Genomic DNA, 23343 nt, shown 5'->3' with positions numbered 1-23343 from the left:
AAGTCAGTGATGCCTCTGCGCCCTCAGAGTATTCATTCCTCATGGGTACTGAAAGCTCGGGGAGATCACCATGTTACACTATGTTATTATACGTGTGCCTTTAGTCCTCTGGGTGGAGATTTTGTGGTAGTCCTTCTCTGCAGCAGTCAAGATCTGTTCTCTAAATGAGAAGCGCTTCTACATGCATACTGTATGAGAGGAGAGGACGAGACACGTTTCTGTATCCAACACCTCTACTCCGCAGACAGAGTCAAGACTTGGCTGCTGCCTAAAGCTAAACTTCAGATCAAAAAGTCAGTACATACCCTCTTTTGTGTTTCTTTTAATGACCGGCAGAGTCTCAAGTGATCAGTCTGTGGTTTCTGAGACAAAGCAACTGCTGTGAATTTGTCACCGATGCACAGAGAAAAGAAAAGAGCGGCCACATTTTTGTTGTCTGTCAGAATACCTGATGGTACTTTCCTACCAGAGGTGTTACGTGCTGCAGCGTTAACAGGATGTGGTGGTGGTGCAAAGTGTCTGAAAACAAGGGAGGGGGCAGATTTGAGGGGGATCTTCTCTAACAAGCTTTGCTGTAATGTCATGTTCCTCTAATGTTCTTTCACCGTGTTCGCTGAGAGCTGTCACACGCACTGTAACGAATAAATAGCATTACCTGACAGCTTTGGCAGGATGAATGCAATTTGCCTTCTTGAGGGGAAACAGCCATTTCAGACTAGAAATGAAATTCAGATCTAATGCAGATGTGTCTCAGAACAAAAGTATAATGGAAATTTTGTTGTGACTGATTTTGTTAGATACCTGGTCTCATTAGTTTTGCCGTGTAACACTGACATTATTTAGAGTCATGAAGTTTTTATCTTGACTAGCAGTTTGCAGTTTGAAGACCTGAAACTTGACTTGGACTCTCCCTACAGGTCTTAAAACTTGACTCGTGACTTGCTCTGACAGACTGGATTTGGACTGTCTTCTTTGTGTGGGATCAAACAGGGCAGTACAGTGAGAGGAATCTACAGTGGTCACAGGGGTCAATTGTTGAAGCCCCACGGTGCTGTGGGAACATCTGCTTTCTCTGTTCTTACATGACAAGGTTCTTTATATAGCAGGCTGTACCAGTGAAGGGCACATACAGCGGTGTTTTGCTAGTACAGACCATGGGAATCAATGTGAGGTCCTATAAAACTATAAACCAGCTGCTCTGGCTGCTTTCTGGTGGAGCCCTCCCACAACCAGACTGCTGATTCACATTATTCACACAGACGGAGATTAGAGATTTTAAACGGCTGCCCTTTCACATAATGTTGCTCTGCGTTTCCAAATAGGCCCATCACTCCTCCGCGCTGTCAGTTAATATGAAAATTATGAATACAAACAGAGCTAGCCAGAATACATATTTTATTAGGCAGAGAAAATACTGTTCAGAATAAGAGAAACACCAAAAATAAATTTCTGTCATACATCGATTCCTCTCATACGGCGTAGGAAGGTCACTAGCACATCGAAGAGAAACAAACATTGCCAATCTACATGTGGACAACCTCCACGAAGAGGTTAGATGGATACTGTAGCACAGTCAAAAGCACGGCACGGCTCAGGTGTTATTAAAGCAGAGCATGATGGCCTTCGGTAAGCACATCTGAGGCAGCTCTTGATTCTCCACACCATGAAAACACAGAGAGACAAGAGAGGCAGGTGGCACTGTAGTGGGGAGTTCTTTTCGTTCTCTTGTGACAGGCAAATTAGCAAACATGAGGTGTCAAAGTGAATAACATCAGCCAAAAAGGTGGTAAATACACAAAGAAGACCGGTCCTCCGAATAAAGAGGAAGATGAGCTTGAAGAAGGGCCTTGGCACAGCCTCAGCCGAGTGATTAAAATCTCCTGAAAGAGGCAGAGAGGGAAGGCAGCTGGGGTCGGCTTTTGGCAGCTTGTTCTGGCCGGAGCTCGGTGGACCGGTTGGGGAAGATTGGACCCCCCCCCCCCCCCCCCCCCCCCCCCCATGTGAAACCAGAGCCGTAGCAAGGCAGAAAAACCCCACTTTGACTCCTAACACACATTCTGTACATGCACACGAAAGCACACACGTCCGGCCCCTTCAGACTTTCAACGTGACACAATCAGACTAGTACACAAACATGCAGACTTATACAAAGGCAGAACTTTACAAAGTCATGCAGATGGAATGTTTTGATATTCCTGTAGCTGAGTCTGACTCACATATGTTTGACTGGCTGGCCTGAAGTCTATTTTTATTAGGAGGGATTTATAGGGAACTACTGCAATTCAGTCTACGCCATCGTGGCAGACTGCAAGTGTGCTCCAGGAAAATGTAACCACATCAGTCTCGTTGATAGGGTAAGAAAGAGCTAAGGGGCTTTACAAAGCTGATTATAAGTACTTCAGAAACTGTGGTATTTTCCTCACACCTCTTTTAAAATTCTAGATGAGAACCGGTCCTTGTTACTTAAGGAGGTAGTGTGATCCACACCTAATTTCACAAGACTTCAAAAAAAAATACTTAAAGACTTCTCAAAATTTCCTTTGAACACACTGGAAAGGGCATCCTGAGTACGACACTTCTCAGATGAGTCATGTTGATTCTTAAAGGAACGGTTTGACATTTCAGGAAATATGCTTATTCACGTTCTTGTTGATCTTGAGAAGATTGATACCCACTTTCATAAATGTCTGGTAAATATAAGGTTGCAGTCAGCAGCTGTTAGGCAAACAGTGAGCCTGGCTCTGTCCAAAGGTAGCTGAATATGTTGAATCTCAGTAATTAACACTTTATGTCTCGTTTGTTTAACCCAGTGCGTCAAAACCAGGGGTTGTTAGGTGCCAGGGGTCAGTGGTAAGATTGTATGGTGGCTAAATAGAAATAATGTTTTGTTTAGCAGAAAATATTCCCATATTGATCAGCTGTGCACCTGTACATTACATGTTACAGTTTAATGTGTGTGAAAACTAGTTAGCAAGTGAGCAGAGAAGCTGAGTAGAAGTCCTGGTTATATGGGTAAAATGTCCGGCTTCTGCCACTTCAAGCACTGTTAGTGCAAATGGAAACCTTTACCAAACTGATCGAAACATTAGTTCAGTTATATGAACATATAACAACATTATTGCTTTGAATTTGTGTTTCTTGTGCTCATCTGATAATGACTTCCTGTTCTGTAAAACCACAAATTGCCATTTTACAGATTAAACAAACAAAATATAACATGTTAACTTGTGAGCTTTAGAGCTGTTGGAGAACAGAAACTGTTCCCATCAGATAGAGCCAGGCTAGCTCTTTCCCCATTTCCAGTCTTTATGCTAAGCTAAGCTAACTGGCTGCTGGCTGTGAACCTTCTCATCTTACTTTCAGTAAGAAAACAAACAAGCAGATGTCCAAAAATATGAAACTATTCCTTTAACAACGTCTAAACTGAAATGATTTAGGTTTACAATTAACACTTTTGTCACTGACTTGATTTAAAGTAAAAATTTTTTACAGCCAAATCACAAAATATTCCACCAAAGTTCACTTTAAATAATTATGATAGTTTTCCCTTTTAGAGAGCATCAGTGCACCCAAGCAGCTCAACAGAGGAACTGGTTTGAATATACAGTATAATCATAGAGAATGATTAGACTCACAGAGATCGGATCAGCCAGCTGACTGGCTATCATCCGCTCTGTGAACTAGACTAATTTAATATAAGAGATAATCATGGTGAATGTCTTAATTCTACAAACACAATGATGTAAACTCAAGAACGACGGTGGCGAACGCTCATCCTTGCTCTGGCAGTGTGAGACACTGATGATCGGATGGTCCAGACACAAACGGCATCGCGCCACATTGCTGCAACCGGTCGGTATTCGAGGACGTGATTGCCGCCATCGAGCCGGGTTCACAGGTTCTCGTTGGTGTCATGTTGGCACTGGCTGTCGGTCGAAGGGTTCAGGAAGGGCAGCTCCTCGTCACAGCCCTGCAGCTTCAGGACCCGACTGCTCAGGTCCAAGCAGCACTGTGAGAGGACACACATGACGAAACAGAATTAGTACACTAAATAATTACAGGTTCCCAACCAGGGGTTACAAGACAAATCAGAGGGGGAAATGAGAGAGAGCACCACCTCCAGATTGCCAGATAGTCTTTTCATAAGATTTAAATTGCATTTCTCAAATGTGCAAATTCAAAATTTCACATCACAGATTGTCCTCAATTCGTTCTTATCAGGGTTTTACCTGCACAGCGGGCAGCAGATAGAAAATGACACTACCCAGCCTTTCCCCCGGTAACACCACATACAGTACGTCTCCTTCCCTCTGAGATCTTCATTTGTCATGAAGACGTGACCATTTTAGGGTAGCTGTGTTTCTTTTTTTTGTTGTTGTTGTTTTTTCTTGAAAAGCACACGCCAAGAGAAACACAATAAGACTCACAAAATATTAGCAAAGCAAATGAGGACCTTACTTTAAGTTCCAACAGAGTCTGAAGACCCAGGCACAGCTCAAACGCCTCATCCTCTGAAAGTGAAAAAAAAAAAGATAAGGGCGGAGGGAAAGGAAAGAAATAAACTGAAGCCACTCTGAATCCCATTCATTAACACCCCCATCTGAATGTGCATACATTAGCCTCAACCCAGGTTAAATCATCCTAACAACTAAATTATTCTTGCTGGTATTAATGAGTGCTGATAAGCATATGTTCTTGTGAGGGTGGGTGTGAGTTTTGTAGCAGCGAAGTGCGACTTTTAGAACTGAGTGAGAATTTAACATCCATGAAAGAGTCAGGCGCCGGGTTTAGGGATTGAATTAGAATCATTATTCACTGGCAAGGAGGAATTAAGGAGAAGGTCCAGACAGAAACTGTAAGATAAATAAAATTTGTGTTCTTGTTCTTTCATCGTTGTGAGCACAGGTTGTCCTCATAACATGACGGGGAAGGTCAGGATAAATCTTCACAGAAGGACATTTTTGACCAAGTGAGGACACAGTAAAATGTCTGCAGTTTTATGGTGAGGGGATTTCCTGCCAAGAGTTAGAAGAGAAGACCGATTATCACCCTTACATCCTGACTTTCAATATAAAGCTACAACCAGCAGCTAATTAGCTTAGCTTAGTTTGTGGACCAGTACCTGTGTAAATCTCACCGCCCCCCCCCCCCCCCCACCCCCTCACTGCTACTACTATTGCTATGCTGCGTTCATGGTTTTTACTGAAAATGTGATAGTCACGGTAGTGATGATGTCTCACCGCAGTATAGTAAAACTGGCGTACCAGCACATCTTTACAGCCTTTATTCGTGAAAGTGTTTACCCTTGCTGTTCTGAGCATCCGTGAAAGTGTTTATTTTTTGGAGGGAAAAAACTGCCCAAAAAAATCACCTGCACAGGAAGTGATATTTCTGAACAGAAAACCCAAACACAGCAAACCTCAAACTCAAAAAACTGAAAAACAGACTGATCAGCCAAATGAAGAAGTGTCCTTAAAAGGAAAGCAGCCTTTTTTCATGACAAAAATAAACTCTGCTTTTCCCATCCAGAGACGGAAAGTGATGCAAAGGGACAGATGTGATGCAGATGTTGTTTTTCCTCTTCATACTGTTATTGTTTACTGTCTGCGTTCGATGTTTGTCTTTGGACCTGTACCTCCACCAATGACCTCTTATCGCCAAAGGATGTCATACAAATCTAAAAAATAGCGTGAGCTTGCTGGTGGTGTTCCTGTTTTGTCTGCCCAGCGACGGTGACAGTTGCTGTTCATGATAATTATCTTCCCACTTGTTCTTTTTCTGCACCAGGGGATTTTTCCCTGGGAAGATTACCTTGTGTTCACACATTCTTGTCGAACTGGCTTCTCCCTCATTTAATGCTAATTTGTGCCTCTGCGCTTTAAGAGGACAAGGGTAGAGTGTACTGACTGAATATTAAGCACAGAGACAGACACATATCCAGCTCAAAATCTCTTTTAGCTGAAGCTCTGCAGAAATAATGCAACAGGCGAACCTGTATTTTTCTACTAGAGCTGCTGCTGCATTTATTATTTCACCAGTTGTGTTTTGACACAGTCTGCCATAATATATGGTACAAATACTCATAGTCTGCAGACAACAACGCTTGCTGGCTGACTGACCTTTCCCCTACCATGCCATTTAGATTCTGGTTTCTCTCGCTTGAAATGTCTCAACCACTATGTGATGGATTTGGTAGAAATATCCACGGCGTCCTGAAGATAAACCCCTGACTTTTTAAGTTAGCTCCACCAGCAGGTCAGAGTTTTCATTTACCAAGTGAAATGTCTACTGGACAGATTGGCACTAAATTTTGTTCAAACATTCATGGCTGTCAGATGATAAATACTGCTGACCTAGCGATCCCCTGACTTTTTCCTGTTATTAGTTTGAAATGTCTGACTATTGGATGGATAGCAATCAAATCCCTCAGTCTCTCATTTAGTTCTGTCATTCGGTCAGAATTTGGTTTTATCCAATACTTTGGCTTATGACCAAATAACTGCAAAAGTAACGACATTCCTGGATCAGTTTTATCTAATACTGTTACCTTTGACATAGGCTGAACACTGGACCATCTGTCTGCCCAGCTGCAGCTGCAGACCCGTCACTGAGCTGCTCACACCACATGGTGAACTGTCCTGACTGGGCACCAGTCTAATAATACACAGGGAGACAGACACAGTCACAAAAAACTCCAACATCGTCAGTACTTCAAATACAAACACATTTTAGTTTGGTGAGATACAGTAGAGACATATGTTTCCTCCCTGTTTGTCGCTCTGTGATGTAGGGCATCAGTTTTTATTAAAATGTAAATCATAAATTTGTCCAGTTGGGAACTGATTAGGTAGGAAGGCAGGAAGGAAGAGTGAACCGGTTATAGCAGCTTTCACTGTTTACATGCTACCTTTAGAGCTGATTTGAAATTAAGATGAGAGCAAAATGTCACTCTCAGTGCACAGACTCGGATCTAAAGACTGAGGTCCGTTTGGCATTTTAACGTCTCTTCTTAGAGATGAAGGTGATGTCAGGTCTTTAAGGATCTGGATCTGGAAAACCTGTCTTAAGAGCTTTCAGGCTGTCATTATTAAATCTCTCCTTTACCTTCGGTTCATTTCCTTATGTCTTCATTCGTTTTCTTAGGTTATTTTAACTCTACTATTTGCTTTTGATTGATTTGATTGTCTCAGCACTTTTTAAACGCCTTACAAAGTATTGACAGTTAGCAGGTAGTATGTGTGTAGTGATTTTATTTGCCATTTAAAGTAAGGTTTTTCTTACCCCAGCCTCTGGCAGCAGGAGGTGGAGATGTGGTTATGTTGGCTGCCAGTGTTGATGGATGCCTTGACTTCAGTCTCGCAGCACTGTGGGGAAGACAGAGGGGGGATTTTGGTGTCACAGTGTGATTTTCCACTTCGGTCTGGCCCTGCCACACGCGAGGAAACAATCAGTCACTACAGCACATAAACACAACTCTGGGGAGCCTCTGAAAACCACTGAACTCTTTTCTTTTGAATAAATCCACTCGGCTGTCACACGTTTGTGAAACTGCTAAACTGAAAAATAAATTCCAATTCGACGGTTAATCAGCCTTGCACATACAAAATAAACCTCCCATGGTTGGAGTATTTCCAAGCCAGCACTTGTTTTTGAGTCAAAGGCTATTTTCTGTGTGTAACTTGATCTGTATTGATTTTGTGTTGGAGTTTTAAATCACTAAATGCTGCAGGCGTATGACTGAGCAGCCTAACACTTAATAATCGAGTTAAAAACAAACAGACAAGGTTGTATTCTGTATAAGATCAAAGATCATAAGCTTTTTTTTTTTTTTTTTTTTTTTTGCTGATCTGTTAAGTTCATGTTGCTGACTCTGTTTCCCAACAGGAAGATGATTCTCTAGTCATTTGAGTGCACTTTGATTTTTCAGACTTAATGATCTCAAATGCATCACTACAGCATGAAATACTGACCATGTGAGTCACGATGTATGTGCATATCTAACCGATTAGCCAAACAAACAACTCCACACTAACGAGAAAAGCATATGTGATCTGATTTATGATTATGTTATGTGATTCAATTAAATATAGAAACAGATTTATCTTCTCCTCTAACACCAGCTCTTGGAATAAAAGCACATAAATGTTTCCTGATTCATTCTGGATTTTTATAGTAGAAATGCAAACAGTCAGTTTGTCCTAGTTGCCACTGACATTTCTCGTCTTCCTCTGCATCTCACAGTTGCTCTGCTGCCTGAGGGCACTTCATGTCACAAAGACATGCTTCATCTACAGTGCAGCAGATTGTGACGGTTTATGGGAACTCTTGTCTGTATCGGGCCCATTTCTGCTCAGCAGCCTCTTGGTTGATGTCATGCAACATGTACACAAGTGGGAACATGTTTGTGGAAAAATATAATAAGGGAAGAATGAGGAATGTATCCAGAACATATGGCAGCTCTGCATGTATGTGAGATCAGCAGTATGCTGGCATCAACCCCACGCTGTTAACTGTACAGCTTCTTTGTGGTCTCACCAATGTTCATGGTAAATTTGTGTTGTTTAATTATACTTTTAGGAATTAAAATCAGGTAATAGCTCAGGTCTTTATTATGCAGGTTTCAGTTTCTCAAATGGGAATATTTTTTTGTTTTTTCTTACTAATCTAAGATTTTTAAATTTTATGATTTAGGTTTTGGACTGTTGGTTGGACAAAGCAAGGCATTTGAAAACATCACCGTAGGCTCTTGGAAGAGGTGATGAGTAGTTTCCACCAACTTGCGAACATTTTATGGACCAAACTATAAATTGAAAAAATAATCAGTAGACTAATTATTCATAATCGTTAGTTGCAGCCCAAACAGATTTAAGGCGAGCACTCTGGATACTGGACCTTGATTATTCTATTCATAACACTAATATTATAATCAGCCAGCTTTAACTGATTCAGTTTGACTTTTAATATAACTACTGTGCTTTTTTTCCCTGTCCATCCTGGTTCCCAGGAACATGTCTGTGTATCTTTCTCCCCCCCGTCATCTCCTTCATAAATCAATACCTTACCCACTTGACCCACGGATATCTCCCCCCTTGGAAATAAACACATTCAGTTTCCATGAGCCTTGTTTTGATCCCTCACTCTCTGTTCAGGCTGAGCTGAGCCCCCTTTGTCCTCACAGGCACACTGGCTTATCAGCAGGCCCACAAACCTGCTCCTTTGTCTCTGTCCCGGCGGAGCACAAAAAAAAAAAAAAAATCTCTCTCTCTCTCCCTGAAGTTTAAAAATAGCAGCCAAATGAGTAACCGAGGAACACTTTGCATTTAATAAGTTGATGATAAAACAGACCAAAGTACAATGAGTAATAGGGGAAAACGCTGAATCTACTAGAAAAGTGGACTCCTAATTTTAAAAACACTCACACAGGATTCACTGGAGCTGCACTACCTACTTTAAACTCCTCTGGAATAGGAGTTGTTTGATCATTGTATTGATTTTCTTCAAAGAATGAGAAATGGCTACATCCTTGGTGTCGTGCCCAAATATTAAGTGTTTAATACATCTGCGTGATATTTGTGACGAATATGTGCTTTGAGTTTTTAGGTAATGTTACTCAAACAGAGGTGTCTGTGTACTTGTTGAGGAATATTTTCAGCTGGTGGCTCATTTAAGTGTAATGTGTTTAGATGTGTTTTTAAAAGCTTTTGGACGAGTGTGTTCTTCAGCCTAAACTGAAAATATAAAATATCAACGTTCCCTAGTTGCTGGATATCATAAATCAGCTGAGGACTTTCTGTGTCCATTAGTCATTATAGTGCTGAGCGTATTAGATGGGGGGGGGGGGGGGGGCACAGGGAGCATCTTCATGTGATACCAGACAGCCATTATTGCCTAATGTGTTTCAGAAGGATTGTAAGAAAATGCTGTTAGTAACAAGCTTGAATACTGAGTCACTGCATGCATAATGGTGTGGTTTTCTTCTTTGTTTTGTCTGCTAAAGGAGTTTAAAAAGCAACATGGTCTCACCCGAAAATACAGAGGAGCATTCAGAGAATCGTTGTTAGGGGACAGGATTTGGAATTGAATATTTGCCTTTCTTTAACCTTATTTTAAATAAATAACTTTGCAGTATTTTTTATTAGTAGAGCGTCGAGCAGTGAGAGGTGTCAGCATGGTCAAGCACCATCTCCTTTTCTTACTAATATACACTGTGCACAACCATCATTGTGTACGTGTCATCTGAGGTCCATGTGTACATGGCAGCCAGGTTGGACTTTTACTTCACCATGACTCAGTAATCTGTTTTTCGGATCCAATCAGACAGCCTCTTGGTCTTGCTGAGCTTTTTGATGTGTTGTAAAAAAGGAGAATAAATGAAGAGTAGGCTTTAAATGATGAGTCATGATAGGAGAATGGTGCTGTCTTTGTGTCGTCTCTTGTTTTCAGTTTTTATGCAGTAGTAAAAAAGCCTCAAAGCATTGAATGTGGTTGAAGACAGACAGTCAGAGCACATTTTACATGCTGCACTACCTTGCATTGAACAACCAGAGCTGTGAGGAGGGTCGAGCTCTCCGTGCCCTCGGTCTTCTCAGCTGTCTGTCTGGCTCCGGCTTCGCTGCTGTCGTCCTCCTCGTCCGATCGTAGGCTCCTCTCGCTTTCTTCCAGAGACTCCCTCTCCTCTGTGGAGTCGTCAGCTGTGCTCTCGCTCCTCTCCTCAGCGTCGGTGGGTCCATCTTTAGTGTCGGCCAGCGGGGACCGAACCCGAGTGCTGGGGTCCCGGGCCTCACCTCGCAGCCGCGTGATGTTTCCCTCCAGCAGGCGGCGCTGGACAATGCTGTGAGGTTGCTATAGAGAAGAGACATAGAGGGATGGATGTCAGATGTAAGGTTTCCTCAGGAACATGTGCAAGTTGAAAACAAAAGTTCAGATGTGGGATCTGCCTAGCAGAGGTATTGGTGAAGACTGATACTGATGTTCATAGAAATTCAGAGAGGATTCTTGTGCTGTTGTTTAGTGTTTGAGGTGACAGTTGTTGGATTGTGAGTAAATTCAGTGGGTAGCAACGTCTGCTCGTCTACCCTGCTTTTCATGGTGAAAAAATAAATATTTAGTAAGTAGTATTATCTTAACAGTCCAAGACACAGATAGCTAGTGACTCACCGTGATGTAATATACATTTAATGTAATAAAAATAAAAGATATGTAGGTCACTGTGTTAAAGGAACATATCAGCTCAAGGTTCCAGATTGATTGTCTGCACATTCAGGTCATTATAACCAAACAGACAAGCAGTGGAATCAGTGTTAGATCCTGTATGTAAACTTAAACTAGCAGCGTAAACTAGTTATAATGTAGGTGTTGGATTGATTTCTGCAATGGTTTTGTTTTTGCTCCACAAGCCCAGTTTTTTGTTTTTTGGGGGTTTTTTTTTTGCTAACGCCCTCTTTTCTGGTGTCACCTGGGGTCTTTCAGTAGACAAATCTGTATACAATGCACATTAAAAACACAAGGTCTTTACAAAGTGTTCTTTACGGCTACAGAAACACTATTTCAGATCATATTTATTACAACAGGAGTATGGCTCTGTCTAAGGTACAACATGTATGTCACAGTTTTGCTGTATATATTTAATACTAGTATCTTGATCTTGATTTATGGCAGGTTTCCTCTGCTTCCAAACAGCATGTGGCCAGTCAGTAAATTATATTTAAGCTGCCTGTTCCACCGTAATCACATTGCTGTTCCACCAGCACACTTTGAAAAGAGCAGGTCACCCAACACCAGGAGAGTCACTGCATTAATAAAACACAGAGCGTTCGCTTTCCTTTCAAGGTTCCTGGAACACACTAAAATCAAATGAACAAACATGTATCGGGACTTAACAGAAAAAGCGACAAATCAGTCAGTAGACTTAGTGTAAAAAGAGTTTCAATAATCAGAAATCATGTAATCCTGTGTCAGTTCCCTAACTGTTCATTTAGACTGTTGAAAGAGAGAAAAGGTGCAGGAGTCTTTTAACTTTCCTGAGCCACATTGTCTTATCTCAGGGATAACCTTCACTCGCCATGAGTACTGTTACAAAACCAGATAAAAGACAGCAGATAAGAAGGCTTCTCCACAGCCCAGAGCTAATGCTTTAGAGCAGCTACTGTATAATCAATATTTTCTGTCACTCAACTCAGAGGGAACATGCTTCAGTTTCAAAGACGGATTAAAGAAATGCTGGATGAGAGATTGGACTGAGCTACAGAAGCTGGTGGAACAGTGGAACAGGGCTTGTCTACCAAATTTCATGGAAACCCTTCTTCTGGGAAAAGTGTTGGAACAACCAAATGAATATTCCCCTTACCAGCCAACACTGGTATCTGGAGAGCCATAAAGTCACAGTTCAAGTATCTTGGGCCTATGCCAGTCTCATAAAGGGCATCCACACCTGCTTACCCGTTTCGTTTTCCTTTCCTAACACAATCAACGGGCTGGTGAGTCTCCAGTCTGACGTTTTTATAGAAACTGGTTTGTGTATCTATTTCACAGTGTTCCTCTTGGAGAAAACAACCCTTGAAATGTAGCTGTTGATGCTGCTGTTATCATCGGCGATGGCAGTGGTTTTCACAGACTGGAGGGCTCTTTCATGGTCATTCTGCGCCGTGTGTGTCAACTGTCGAATGACTTTTGAGCCCCATCAAATGTGTAGACCTTATGGGCCGCCTCGTGGGAGATTCCTCACTTCTTAGCGTACGATGGTGTGTTGGCTGAATGGAGATAATTTTGAGAGCCCTGTGAATAAACCTGGACGTGTGATTTGTTTTTAGATGACACATTCTGGATAACAGCGCTGTGAGCCGTCACAAAGGCAATAGCTGATTACAAAAGCTGACCTTCTTGTGTCTGAGGGAACTCCATGCAGCAGCTGTGATTGTCTGGCTCTGACCCCCATTAAGAGAAAGCTTATGCAGACAAAATGGGACAGAAAAGCTCAAACTCTGCTATTGTTTTTGTTTTCCACATTACTGGTCATTATTTGATGTTCTGCTCTGATTAACATGCACACAACAATGCTAGATTGTGCTGTTGAAACATATTCCTGAGCAGAATTCGATTGAAGACAAGGACGATTTCATTGACCGGACAAGCGAGTGGAAGACAGAGAGAATATGGAGAGTGAAAAATGAAAAAAGAAAAGGCATCAAGGCCCGAGAGGCCGAGGCTGTATAAACTTAGCATTGGTTGTAATAATGTCATCTCATGCCTGGCCATGTCTGAGTGTCCGTGTCCCTGCTCTGCGTTATCTGTTGGGTTTCAGTAGTGCTTTGTGTCAGACATCCATCTGTGGATTTTACGGACTGTCAGGGCAGTGTTTTTTTTTTATTTGCCTTAAAAAAAAAATCAAATACTATTTAAAAAAAAGTGGTTTCTGTGATAGATGGTTTGTAGGCTTCTCTCCGCTGATCCACTAGTCTTCCTTTCCAAGCTGCAAAACAACAACACTTCAGACTAGTAATCACCACCCATGTCAGTGAGTTCAATTTAGCCCATTCGTTCCTCTTCGTGCTCCAGCTGTGGCAGCGCTTAGCTGAGTTATAAACAGACAGTGACGATGGCCTCTTCTCCTCTTTACAACCCCCCCTTTCATTTTTGTCTCCATTTTCATTTCTTTGCCTTCTTCTCTTCTCCTCCGGTTGCTCCTCTCCTCGCTCTCTTCCATTGCCTTTCCTTTCTCTTCCTTTCCTCTCCACCCACCATTCTCTTCCCTTTTATTTGCTTTTCCTTTATTTGCTTCTTTCCTTGTCCGTCCTCTCCTCCCCTCTCCTTCTGTCTTTCATTGCAGTCAGCAGAAGTCAGTATTTCTGCCTTCCATTGATTCCATTCATTCCGTAAACCAACCTAAACCCTGAGCCTAAGATAAGAGTGATCCTAATCCTACTCTCCTCTCTCCCTCTTAAAATGGGAGCTTTCTCATTGCGCTTCTCGACATTCAAACTAATCAAACTCAATCAGGAGCTCCACTTCAGACCGGACTGAAGTTTATTTCTATTGTCGTGTTATTGACATTGGCCTCATCCTCTGGCCCGGCAGTGTTTTTTTTTTTTCTATCCCTGTGTTTGTTGCATCAATATTCTGCATGTCAGATGATCTCTTTTCCACCTCGGCTCTCACTGGATAAATCATTCATTTATTAACAGTAATTATACTCTCACAAATATGCAGCTTGTTAAAGTGGACGCAAACAGTGGCAGATCAAGGTTGATTTGCATCTACGAGCGTGTGAATCAGCTAAAGCATGGAAAATATTATTTTAATGAAACTGCTTATCAAGCCCGGTGGCATACCACAGTGTTTTTCTTCAATAGGCAAGGGATAAGACAGAGGGAAATTATGTCAAGCTCCAATAGTTTGAAGAAGAAGAGGCAGGGAAGCTGGGGAGTTTGATTAAGGGCTCTTTCTTTGAGAAATGTTTTTTATCATCTGTGCTCTCATCAGACTGCAGGGAAGCTAAATCTGATAGACAATGAACACAATGTAATTTCAGCCCTTTTTTCTCATTGTGCCTCTCCCTGAGTCCTCCGGTTGGCGTCTGTTTCTGTCGAGCCCTGACTGCTCTGGGGTCAGCCCCCAGAGCAAATCACGTTAGCAACAGCAAGCTGCCAGCAGGCGGCATTTGGTGTTGCAACATTTGCCCCCCATGTTTTACAGTTCAGGGGTGAATTGCTAATCTTTCCCTTTGTCTGCATTTTAAAACAGTGCAGGTTTTCAAACTGTGAGGTCAAGTTGGGTTTTGAAGTGAGAAACATGAGGCAGGAAGATACGGTGTGAGGTGAATTAAGGGAAGATAGAGGCAGTTAGGGTGCACAAATTTCAACACCTATGCCTGACACCCATATCTCTAGATTCAGTGTGACATAGACTTTCCAGGGATGTTGTTATCCCTGATTTCCATCACTAATAAACACTGATAAATCCACTCAGAAATCGTATAAATTATAACTCCGGAACTTGCCTGAAACCCCTTGTATAGTGCACTTACTGGGAGCTAAACTGTGTGGAAAGCCTCTTAATAAATCATGTGAGACAAGTTTCTTCCCTTGTGACACATCTCGAGGTTTCAACACATTTCCCACCTCATTCCACCGACTGCTTGTCAACAGGCTGAGAATATGTGGCCTCCTCGTGGACTTTACTGTCGTGAAATCTAATGAAGACAGCAGGCAGCCGCGTCCTACGAAGTCCAACCTGCTGTTACGTTTCATTTGGCATTGATTTTTTTAATTGTTGAAGCAGCTGAGGTGGAATTGGCATCACTGAGGTGTAATCTGTTTGTTCGTTTTTCACGGCATGCAGAGTGATTTTGGATGATATCGTTTTGACATAGATACTGCAGCGACCCAGGAAAGCTTTCAGTTAATATGCATGACAGAGAATATATGGCACTGATCTAATATGAACTCCCTCTACCTTCATTTTCCACGTTTTCTTTTGTGCGTGAAGCTCAGCATTCATTGAAATATGTACATTTTTTTGTCATTCTGCAGAAGGTCACTTATTTCAAGTGAGACAGACCAACAAATTTTGGGTTTTGTTCATTTGATGGAAAAGTGTAGAAAAACACCAGCCTGATCCATAATTACACTTATTCAAGCTCGATGCTTCAGCAGAACATTGCTGGAGAGGAGTTTTATGATGTCTCTGGCAAACAGGGTAAAATTCTAGCTAAAAATGGCCGACTGTCTCACAGACGCTGTGTTCCTTTGGGTCCGTTCGTACGTGGTCTGTTGCAGATTTTTCTGATGTGATTCCTGGTGTGACCCCTGAACTCTAACCAGTCCAGACCAGTCCTGTGCCAGTGGGACAGAAAGACAACTGTTAATGTATGACGCCAGAGCTTCTCATCCTCTTTATCCTCTTTGTCTTCCTCTCTGTCTCTCTTCCTCTGTTTCTTTTTCTCTGTACTTCTCCCTCTGCGAGTCAGATTAGAGGCTAATTGCAATGTGGACTAATTATCTGACTGCAACAGGCTCCTCTCTCTCATCCAGCCGGTCACGTGAGCTTTGTAATGCCCTCTTTCTCATTCTGACGGAGGTCCCCAGCGGCTGACTTCCTGTCACACCAACCAGGAGGCTCCGGCAGCTTCACATCTGCTGCCTGCTCCTCCACTTCCACTTTTACATCTCTGTCCTTTTTCCCTTTCACTCTCTGTCTCTGCACTAAATCCTAAAATCTTGCATGAAATAAAATTTACAGGTAAAACTTCAGAGGCTGAAAATCATCTGAACGCTGTGATAAAACTCCAGATGCCATCACTGATAATGCTGAGGGCCTATTTGATGATTTGATCCCACTATGAGAGTAATTGATGTAGTAAACAATCAGTTGATTGTTAATTACTTGTTCATCTGCAGGTTTTGTTTTTGCAGTGTGCAGCCGGGGAGCGAACACTGGCTAACAGCTGTCTGCAGACATCAGGCTGACATCTTGTGAACACAAACAGAGCAGATGAATTAGTGAGCAGACTTTCACTTTCTGTCCTCTGTGCGCTCACAGCGATTATTAAACTGGACGCCTGTGCTTAGTTGAACCATCTGTAACTGACAGTTCATGTGCAGCTGTACGAGACAGCATTGTTTTTTTTAAACCTGCATAATGATGACGCCTTTGTGAGTGGTGCAGGTTTTTCTTTTTTATAATTCTGTCTCGTACATATGGAGCTAAAAAATACAGATGTGTCTTCATCCTTCAGTTTCATCTGTTTTATATCATTGTAATCTGAATATCTTTTGGTTCTGGACTGTTGGTACAGATTTCATGACATGACTTTGGAGTCACACCTTGGCGTACCCAACAGTTATTTCTCTCTTGTCTTGGTTCCTGTCTCTGTCTCAGTATCGTGTGTTTCCCCCTCTTCTGTTGTTGGGGTTGTTGTGTGGTTTTTGTTTTTGTCGGGTATTTTTAGCCCCCTGTCTTCCTACACGGCACTGAGGGAGCAGCTGAGGGACTGTTGCCGCCCATCCACAGCTCCAGATGACACAGAGGGAGACAGGTTCACACTAACCTCTCTCCAGCCCACCTAATTGTCCCGGAGCTAATAATAAAGCCTGCATCTGCACCGATTTAACACGGTTTGTTTTGGAGGGAAGAGGCAAAATCCTGAGAGGCTGACGATCACACTGTGTTACATTGTCGTGTTTGCTCTTCACTTTGAAGTGCTACTTTGCCTTCAGGGGAATCTAAACAATTGGGTTTGGCAAGTGAATCAGGATGCATATCAATATAAAAACCTGTTGCAGGATGAGATGTGCTGCACGCCATCTGCTTACACAAATTAATGAGCTTTTAAAAGGAGAGGAGATCAGCGAGTTCACAAAATTCAGCAGAGAGATTAACACCTCTGTCTTTGAAATGTATTTAAATGGCTAACAGTGTGCTTTAGCTGAAACTGGGGACAATGTTGAGTAAACCTGAACTGATGTTGGATTTAAGCAGCAAATGCATTGCTCACTTCTTTTTTTCTCCATCGTTTGTTCCTCCTGCACCACAATTCAACATTCAAGACCAGTTCTGTTGCTTTTGATCATGCTCAGAAGTACCTGGAGACTCCAGTGTCTCGATTAGACAGGCCTACACACACGCACACCCACACACACACACACCCACACACACACAAACACACACACACAGAGGTTTCAGACTCACTCATCTGTGAGAGAGGGACATGAGCAAACGGACAGCTAAGCTGCAGGGAGAAGAAGAGGGAGGCTCTGCAGCAGCAGATGAGGTGTGTGCAAAAGAATTAGACCAATATGAGATTTGGTGAGGGCACTATTTCTGTGTCGAAGCCTCCAATGGCCAACATGCATGTTTTACCTTTTCATTTTACCAAACCCAATATTCTAGTAATATTCTGGTTGATATACAGTACCTCTGTGTCCTGAAGAAGGCTGATGTTTAACAAAAATAATGTTGTCTCTCTTAACATTTACATATAAACATGTGTTTTTATTTGCCCACGTTCCTGCCCTCCACCCTGACACAACTGAGGAATTTAATTTGTGGCGCTCCGAGCACTGAAAAATTACATTTTAAAAATTCATCAGCAACATCTTTTTCCAGAAGCTGTGTTCACAGACCTCACTGTAAACAGTTTTAATTGGAGCTAATTTCTACTGAAGAAATTGTCTCAATGAGCAAAAAGAAACCTCCAGACCTGGGCAAATAAAACCAACATGGTTTGTGATGATGCTTTAAGGCTCCAGACAAAATGCATAAGCAGTTCCATGGTCAAGACTCCAAGAATCACCAGCTTAACATGGTGGTGGGGTTTGTCTGATCCTGCTACGGTCTCTCTGACTGTTGTTTGTGCTTATGCACCAAACAGCAGCTCAGAGTATCCAGCTATCTTAGAGGCTGTGGGTGGGGTCCTGGAAAGGGCACCACCTGGGGACGTCAGTGCTCACATGGGCAATGATAGAGAAGCCTGGGGGGGGCAGTGGTGTAATTTTGTTGTATAAGCCACTTTTTCCGCTTTAAAGACATGTTTATTCTTCTTCTGTACGTAGATGTTGAGTGAGTACAGTAGAAAACAGTGAGGTTACACAGTGGTTACACAATAACTTGGCCCATGCTGAGCTCAGGTGTTAATGTAAGCGGGCTCAGATGTTTCCAACTCAATTCCCCAAACACACACATAGACTCCAATGCTCTCCTGTTTGCTCCTCTTACATTCTGCACACGTGTTATCTATTCTCTACGTTGTGTTATATAAAACAGCGCCACTAAACATTGCGTCCTCCCTGACCTCATCTCCCGCCGTCTCTTTCCTTCCCCTCCATCGCTCTTGTGTGAGAGCGGTGGATTTTGCCCTTTTCATGCTCACTGCTTCCCTCACTCTGCAGCACAACATGGCCGGAGTGATGCTGCTGCCGCCGCTGCTGCTGCTGAGAGTGAGAGGACCTCAGGCTGAAGAGCAGCAAAACAAATTCACTCTTACGTAATGAGCTCCGCTGCTGAATTACACACTGGACAGGATGAACCAGCTAGCAGAAATTAAGAGGGAGGAAGATGAGGTTACAGCTGAAAGATCTGTGTGCTACTCTTCCGCAACCACAAATACCAAAGATTATGTACCTTTATACTGATTTTAAGTGAGAGCAGGGTGTTTCAGCAAACTTAATTTAAACATTTTAAGGGATTCTTGTGTCTGTGTTGTTAGTATGGAGCTGAAGCCAGGAGGTGATTAGCTTAGCTTAGCACAGACAGGAATCAGGAGGTTTATGAATCTGATCAGCACAGGCTACAGAAAATCACAGCAAGTTTTCAGAGCCCAAGGTTATGTCTTCAAATTGCTTGTTTTGTGTGACCAACAACTGGAAGGCAAAAAAAAAAAAAAACAACTTCAAAATGATATAAAATAGAGAAGAAGCAGCAAATTCTCCCATTTGAGAAGCTGGGACTAAAGACAGTTTTTTAGCATTTTAGTTTAATAATTCACTGAAGTGACTCAGCACTAGTTTCTGCACTAGTAATGACTTTGAACGAGTCAATGGAATAACTTATGTTGAAGTATAGACTTCCAAACTAAAAATGTTATGCTTTTTTTTAAACACTCAAGTTAATGGACTTTTCCTCTGAATTAACATATATTTGAATCTAGGCTTCATCAAGCAGTGAATAATATAAGTTACTGAAAAAAGCTTTGAAAAAAAGTTTTCAAAAATCAATGTCTGACATTTAAGGTACGGCCTTTGTTTATGTAGGCCACGAGCCAAAAAGGAAACGCTAATGTAATGAGATAAAAAAACACCAGGATATAAAGTGGAAAAATGAAAAGACAGAGACTGATTCGTAGTCAGACAGCCTACAGACAAACAAATGGGTCAGACCGCCTTATCCAGATGATCTCATCTTTTGTCTCTGAAGGTTTGGTGTGCGAGCCACCTCAGAAACACATCGTGCTTTCTTTTCATTTAGTTCATCCATATCCATTCAGAGCCTGAATGATGTTGCCAGCTGTCTGAAGAGAAGAGATACAGACATGACGAAGGGCTGCTTGTAATTTCCACTCGTCCCCTCAAGTTCTCAAAGCTGTTCTGACACCAAAAATCTCTTGTTACAGATGCTATGGAAATTGCACTGTGCTCCCTGTGGCCATGTCTGCGCCGCAGATTGTGTTTTTGATAACTATTGAGATGAGCTTCATTCTGTCTTCAAGGAGAAGATAATTGGTATTATGATAAGAGTGTTTTCGGGCTACTGCAGGCGATATTGAATCACAGGCTAAACATTAAGCTCCTTGAATCTAATAGAGTTTTGGGGAAATCTTATCGTGACTTAGATTACTTTTTCATTTTATCTTTTATAATGTTTAGATGTGTGATTGTGTTAGATTCATCTTTGTTACCTGAACAACTCTGGCTGCCGTCACAGGAATAACCAGACTCTACAGAAATGCTAGTGGCTCTGATTTAGGTACAGTGGCGCTTTGAGCTAAATGCTAACGTCAGCATGTTACTTTTCAAATTTCATGGTAATCCATCTAATAGTTTCAATACATTTCCGTCAGTAAATCCTTGCCACAAGCATGACTACAAAAATACAGCGGAGAAACGTAACATCTACTTATTATTGTCACATTTGCAGTTTCAAATTATATGTTACCCCAGAAACACACGGTGCTTTAAGGAGGGAAGACAGAGAAAGCATATCTATCATTAGATTATAAGAAATGTAAGTCAGTCAAAGAAGAGGAGCAGGGGGGTGGAATGTTTTTCTAGCAGCAAATGTTGATATTAAAATCTGGCAGACATAAATGCATCACAGTGTGATATTTGCAGAGCACAGAGCGCTGCTAGCGCTGCCTCCCAGTGCCAGAGTGATTGTGTCGAGGTTCTTGGAGAGCTCTGGGGAATCTGGGAAGCCGCCATCAAACCAGAACTGTGTCAGAGGAGAGGCAGAGCAATAAATTGTTGAGATTATTACAGGGAGTTCCTCCGGAGTGTATATAACGGTGGCAGTTCAGGAGGCTTCTGGAGGAAGAGGAAGTGAGGAGGATGGATATGTCCCACTTTACGTGCAGGATTGTATTTCATCCTACAGTTTGTGTCAACACTAAAATTTCTGAATGCGTAATGACGTGAGTCTCTATCCGAGAGCCCCTGCAGGGTGAAGTGCAACCGGCTTGGACTTGGTGTTCCTTCCTCTGTATGGAGAGTGCAGGGCTCTGAATCTTTCATGACCCTTTCAATGATGAATTTCCCTTTTATACACTAGAGAAATGGATTGGTGCTTAAAGAAAAAGGTGGTTATATTTGCGCTTTAGAGAGGATTTGCTGCTTTTCTCTGTTTTATATCATTGTAAACTGAATATCTTTGGAGTTAACCAGACTCCACTGACAGGCGTTAGATAGCGTACTACTACAGAGGGAGTCGTCCTCATGTGATGTCACTTGAGTCAGCGTTGGTCGCGTCTGAAGATTGCAAGTTTGAGAAAAAAAAAAATCTGGGGGTGTGGAGTTTGAAAGAGGTGAGCTTACCAGGCCTCCGTAGCCTGCTGCTCGTCTCTGCTTGAGGCTAATGGCTCCAAGCTGCGTTAACCAACTCTAGCATAACACATCTGAATTTCCCACCAGACATATCAGAGGTTAGAGGTGCATTGTGGGTCATGTAGGTGTTAGGTTTTGACAGTGGGTGGAATGAAAAAGAAGATATTCCTGGTTCTGTTTTTTTGTGGTTGTCCATCTTGAGTCTGACAGTGGTATAGAAGTGCAAAGCTGAATCGATGGACTACGCTAATATGACTTAATGATCCTGTGCTACTTCACCTTCTTCCACTTTAAACTCAACCTTTAACAGCTGCTTAGCACACGGCAATGCGGACAACAGCCTCTCCAAACACGTAAATTACAGGCTCTCATTTAGATTCTCCACTCACCAAGTCTTTGGACGTGCCCAGTCTCTTCAGCCCGTCCAGGGGCAGGAGGTCAGCTGAGTCCTTGTGTGTGAACTGGGTGGCCTGCTTCAGACGCCTCTGCTGGTGCAGAATGGCTTTATCCCGAATGGCGAGCTCACCTTTCTTCGCCTCGCTCATGGTCTCGGACTACAAAGCAGTCTGTTCTGGTGCTGTGCACAGAAGCACGGAGACTATAACCTCACAGCAGCAGCAGTGGGAGTTATCTGCAGACAGCAAGAGACAGAGTAGGTTTCCGTGTGCAGAGAGGAGGAGAAAACCCCACAAGGCAGCTTTTCAGTTTTGCTGTTTAGGTCCTTTTTAAGGTCCTTATATTGCCTCTTCCACCCTGTTTTGCCCTCTCTGAAATGCTGCTGTCCTTCCCTCTGGGCTTGCTGCGTTCTCTCTCTCTGTCTCTCTCTCCCTCTCTGTTTGGTTGTAGTCCTTTGCATGTATTTGTCTCAGCAGCTTTAGGAGCTGTTGTCCTGTCCTGGATGTATGTCCTGACCTGTTATGTAGACATTCATCTTCCTCACAATGTCAAGATCTGCTCTGTCTCTTACACAGAGGCTGTGTGAGGCTGTGGGGTAGGTGTGACGGAGTGTGTGTGTGTTTTCCCCTCCCCTCAGTCTGTCCTTGGATCGCTCTCTCTCTCTCTCCCTCTCTCTCTCTCTCTCTCTCTCTCTCTCTCTCTCTCTCTCTCTCTCTCTCTCACTCTCTCTCTCTCTCTCTCTCTCTCTCTCTCTCTCTGTTACATTTACATCTCTCTGCTTTCAGGAGTATATTCTCTCTCTCTCTCTCTCTCTCTCTCTCTCTCTCTCTCTCTCTCTCTCTCTCTCTCTCTCTCTCTCTTCTGAGCCCTCCTCTTTCTGTCACACATTCAACACACACACACGTCCTCGCCTCTGAATACAGAGCACATTTTCTCAGTTGACTATCAGCTGAGCAAATGCAAAGAAAAAGCAAGTATTGTTAATATTTCAAACCTTTACACTCCAATATTCTATTCAACAAAAACACTCAGCCTCTTAGCTGCAGTATAACATCACATTAGACTAGTTCTCGGCATTGCTTAGTCTGAAGAGTGATGTTGTCTCTCTGGATCTTGTATCTAAGCCTGATGCAGTTTACAGTATTAGTCCCCCGAGCAGTGATTGGCCTCTGTAACCCTGCTGTGGAGGTGTGAGAGAGCACCACTGTCTGACCCCGCACAGAGGATCAATCTGGTCCACTGATGGCAACAATTGATTTTCTCTGCCTCCCATGTGGCAGCTGCTGTGAAGCCACTGAGAACCCGATTTCTTCCATCCGTCCATCCACACCAACAGAGGCTATAAATAACACCCATCTGTGCTCTTGACCTCTGATGATGGTGATGACACATTGTTTGTAACAGTGATGATTCAGTC

At 42.6% G+C, this 23343-nt stretch overlaps 2 protein-coding genes across 3 annotated transcripts in view; one reads left to right on the top strand and one right to left on the bottom strand.

The window, feature by feature from the left end:
• The window catches only part of itfg2 (integrin alpha FG-GAP repeat containing 2), a 40916-nt gene that overhangs the window by 11907 nt on the left and 5666 nt on the right, over nt 1-23343 (top strand). The gene's annotated exons all lie outside the window — the stretch shown is intronic.
• On the bottom strand, nt 1385-22504 carry nrip2 (nuclear receptor interacting protein 2). Its single transcript, XM_041030111.1, has 6 exons — nt 21920-22504; nt 10528-10842; nt 7282-7364; nt 6548-6654; nt 4459-4511; nt 1385-4009 (listed from the first exon to the last, which is right to left on the bottom strand). Exons 1-6 carry the CDS (start codon nt 22073-22075, stop codon nt 3893-3895), a joined length of 831 nt encoding a protein of 276 aa, XP_040886045.1. The 5' UTR covers nt 22076-22504; the 3' UTR covers nt 1385-3892.

The sequence above is a fragment of the Toxotes jaculatrix genome, chromosome 22 (genome assembly GCF_017976425.1).
Source record: "Toxotes jaculatrix isolate fToxJac2 chromosome 22, fToxJac2.pri, whole genome shotgun sequence".
Taxonomy (NCBI): Eukaryota; Metazoa; Chordata; class Actinopteri; family Toxotidae; genus Toxotes; species Toxotes jaculatrix.
This window is presented reverse-complemented; position numbering and strand designations above follow the sequence as displayed.

Excerpts from the sequence above, each read along its gene's own strand:
- nrip2 (XM_041030111.1), bottom strand. The coding sequence starts at position 22,075 with ATGAGCGAGGCGAAGAAAGGTGAGCTCGCCATTCGGGATAAAGCCATT. Across the intron at positions 7,365-10,527 it reads CTCTGGTTGTTCAATGCAAG|TGCTGCGAGACTGAAGTCAA; the intron begins GTAGTGCAGCAT and ends TCTTCCCCACAG. Across the intron at positions 4,010-4,458 it reads AGACTCTGTTGGAACTTAAA|TGCTGCTTGGACCTGAGCAG; the intron begins GTAAGGTCCTCA and ends GTCCTCTCACAG.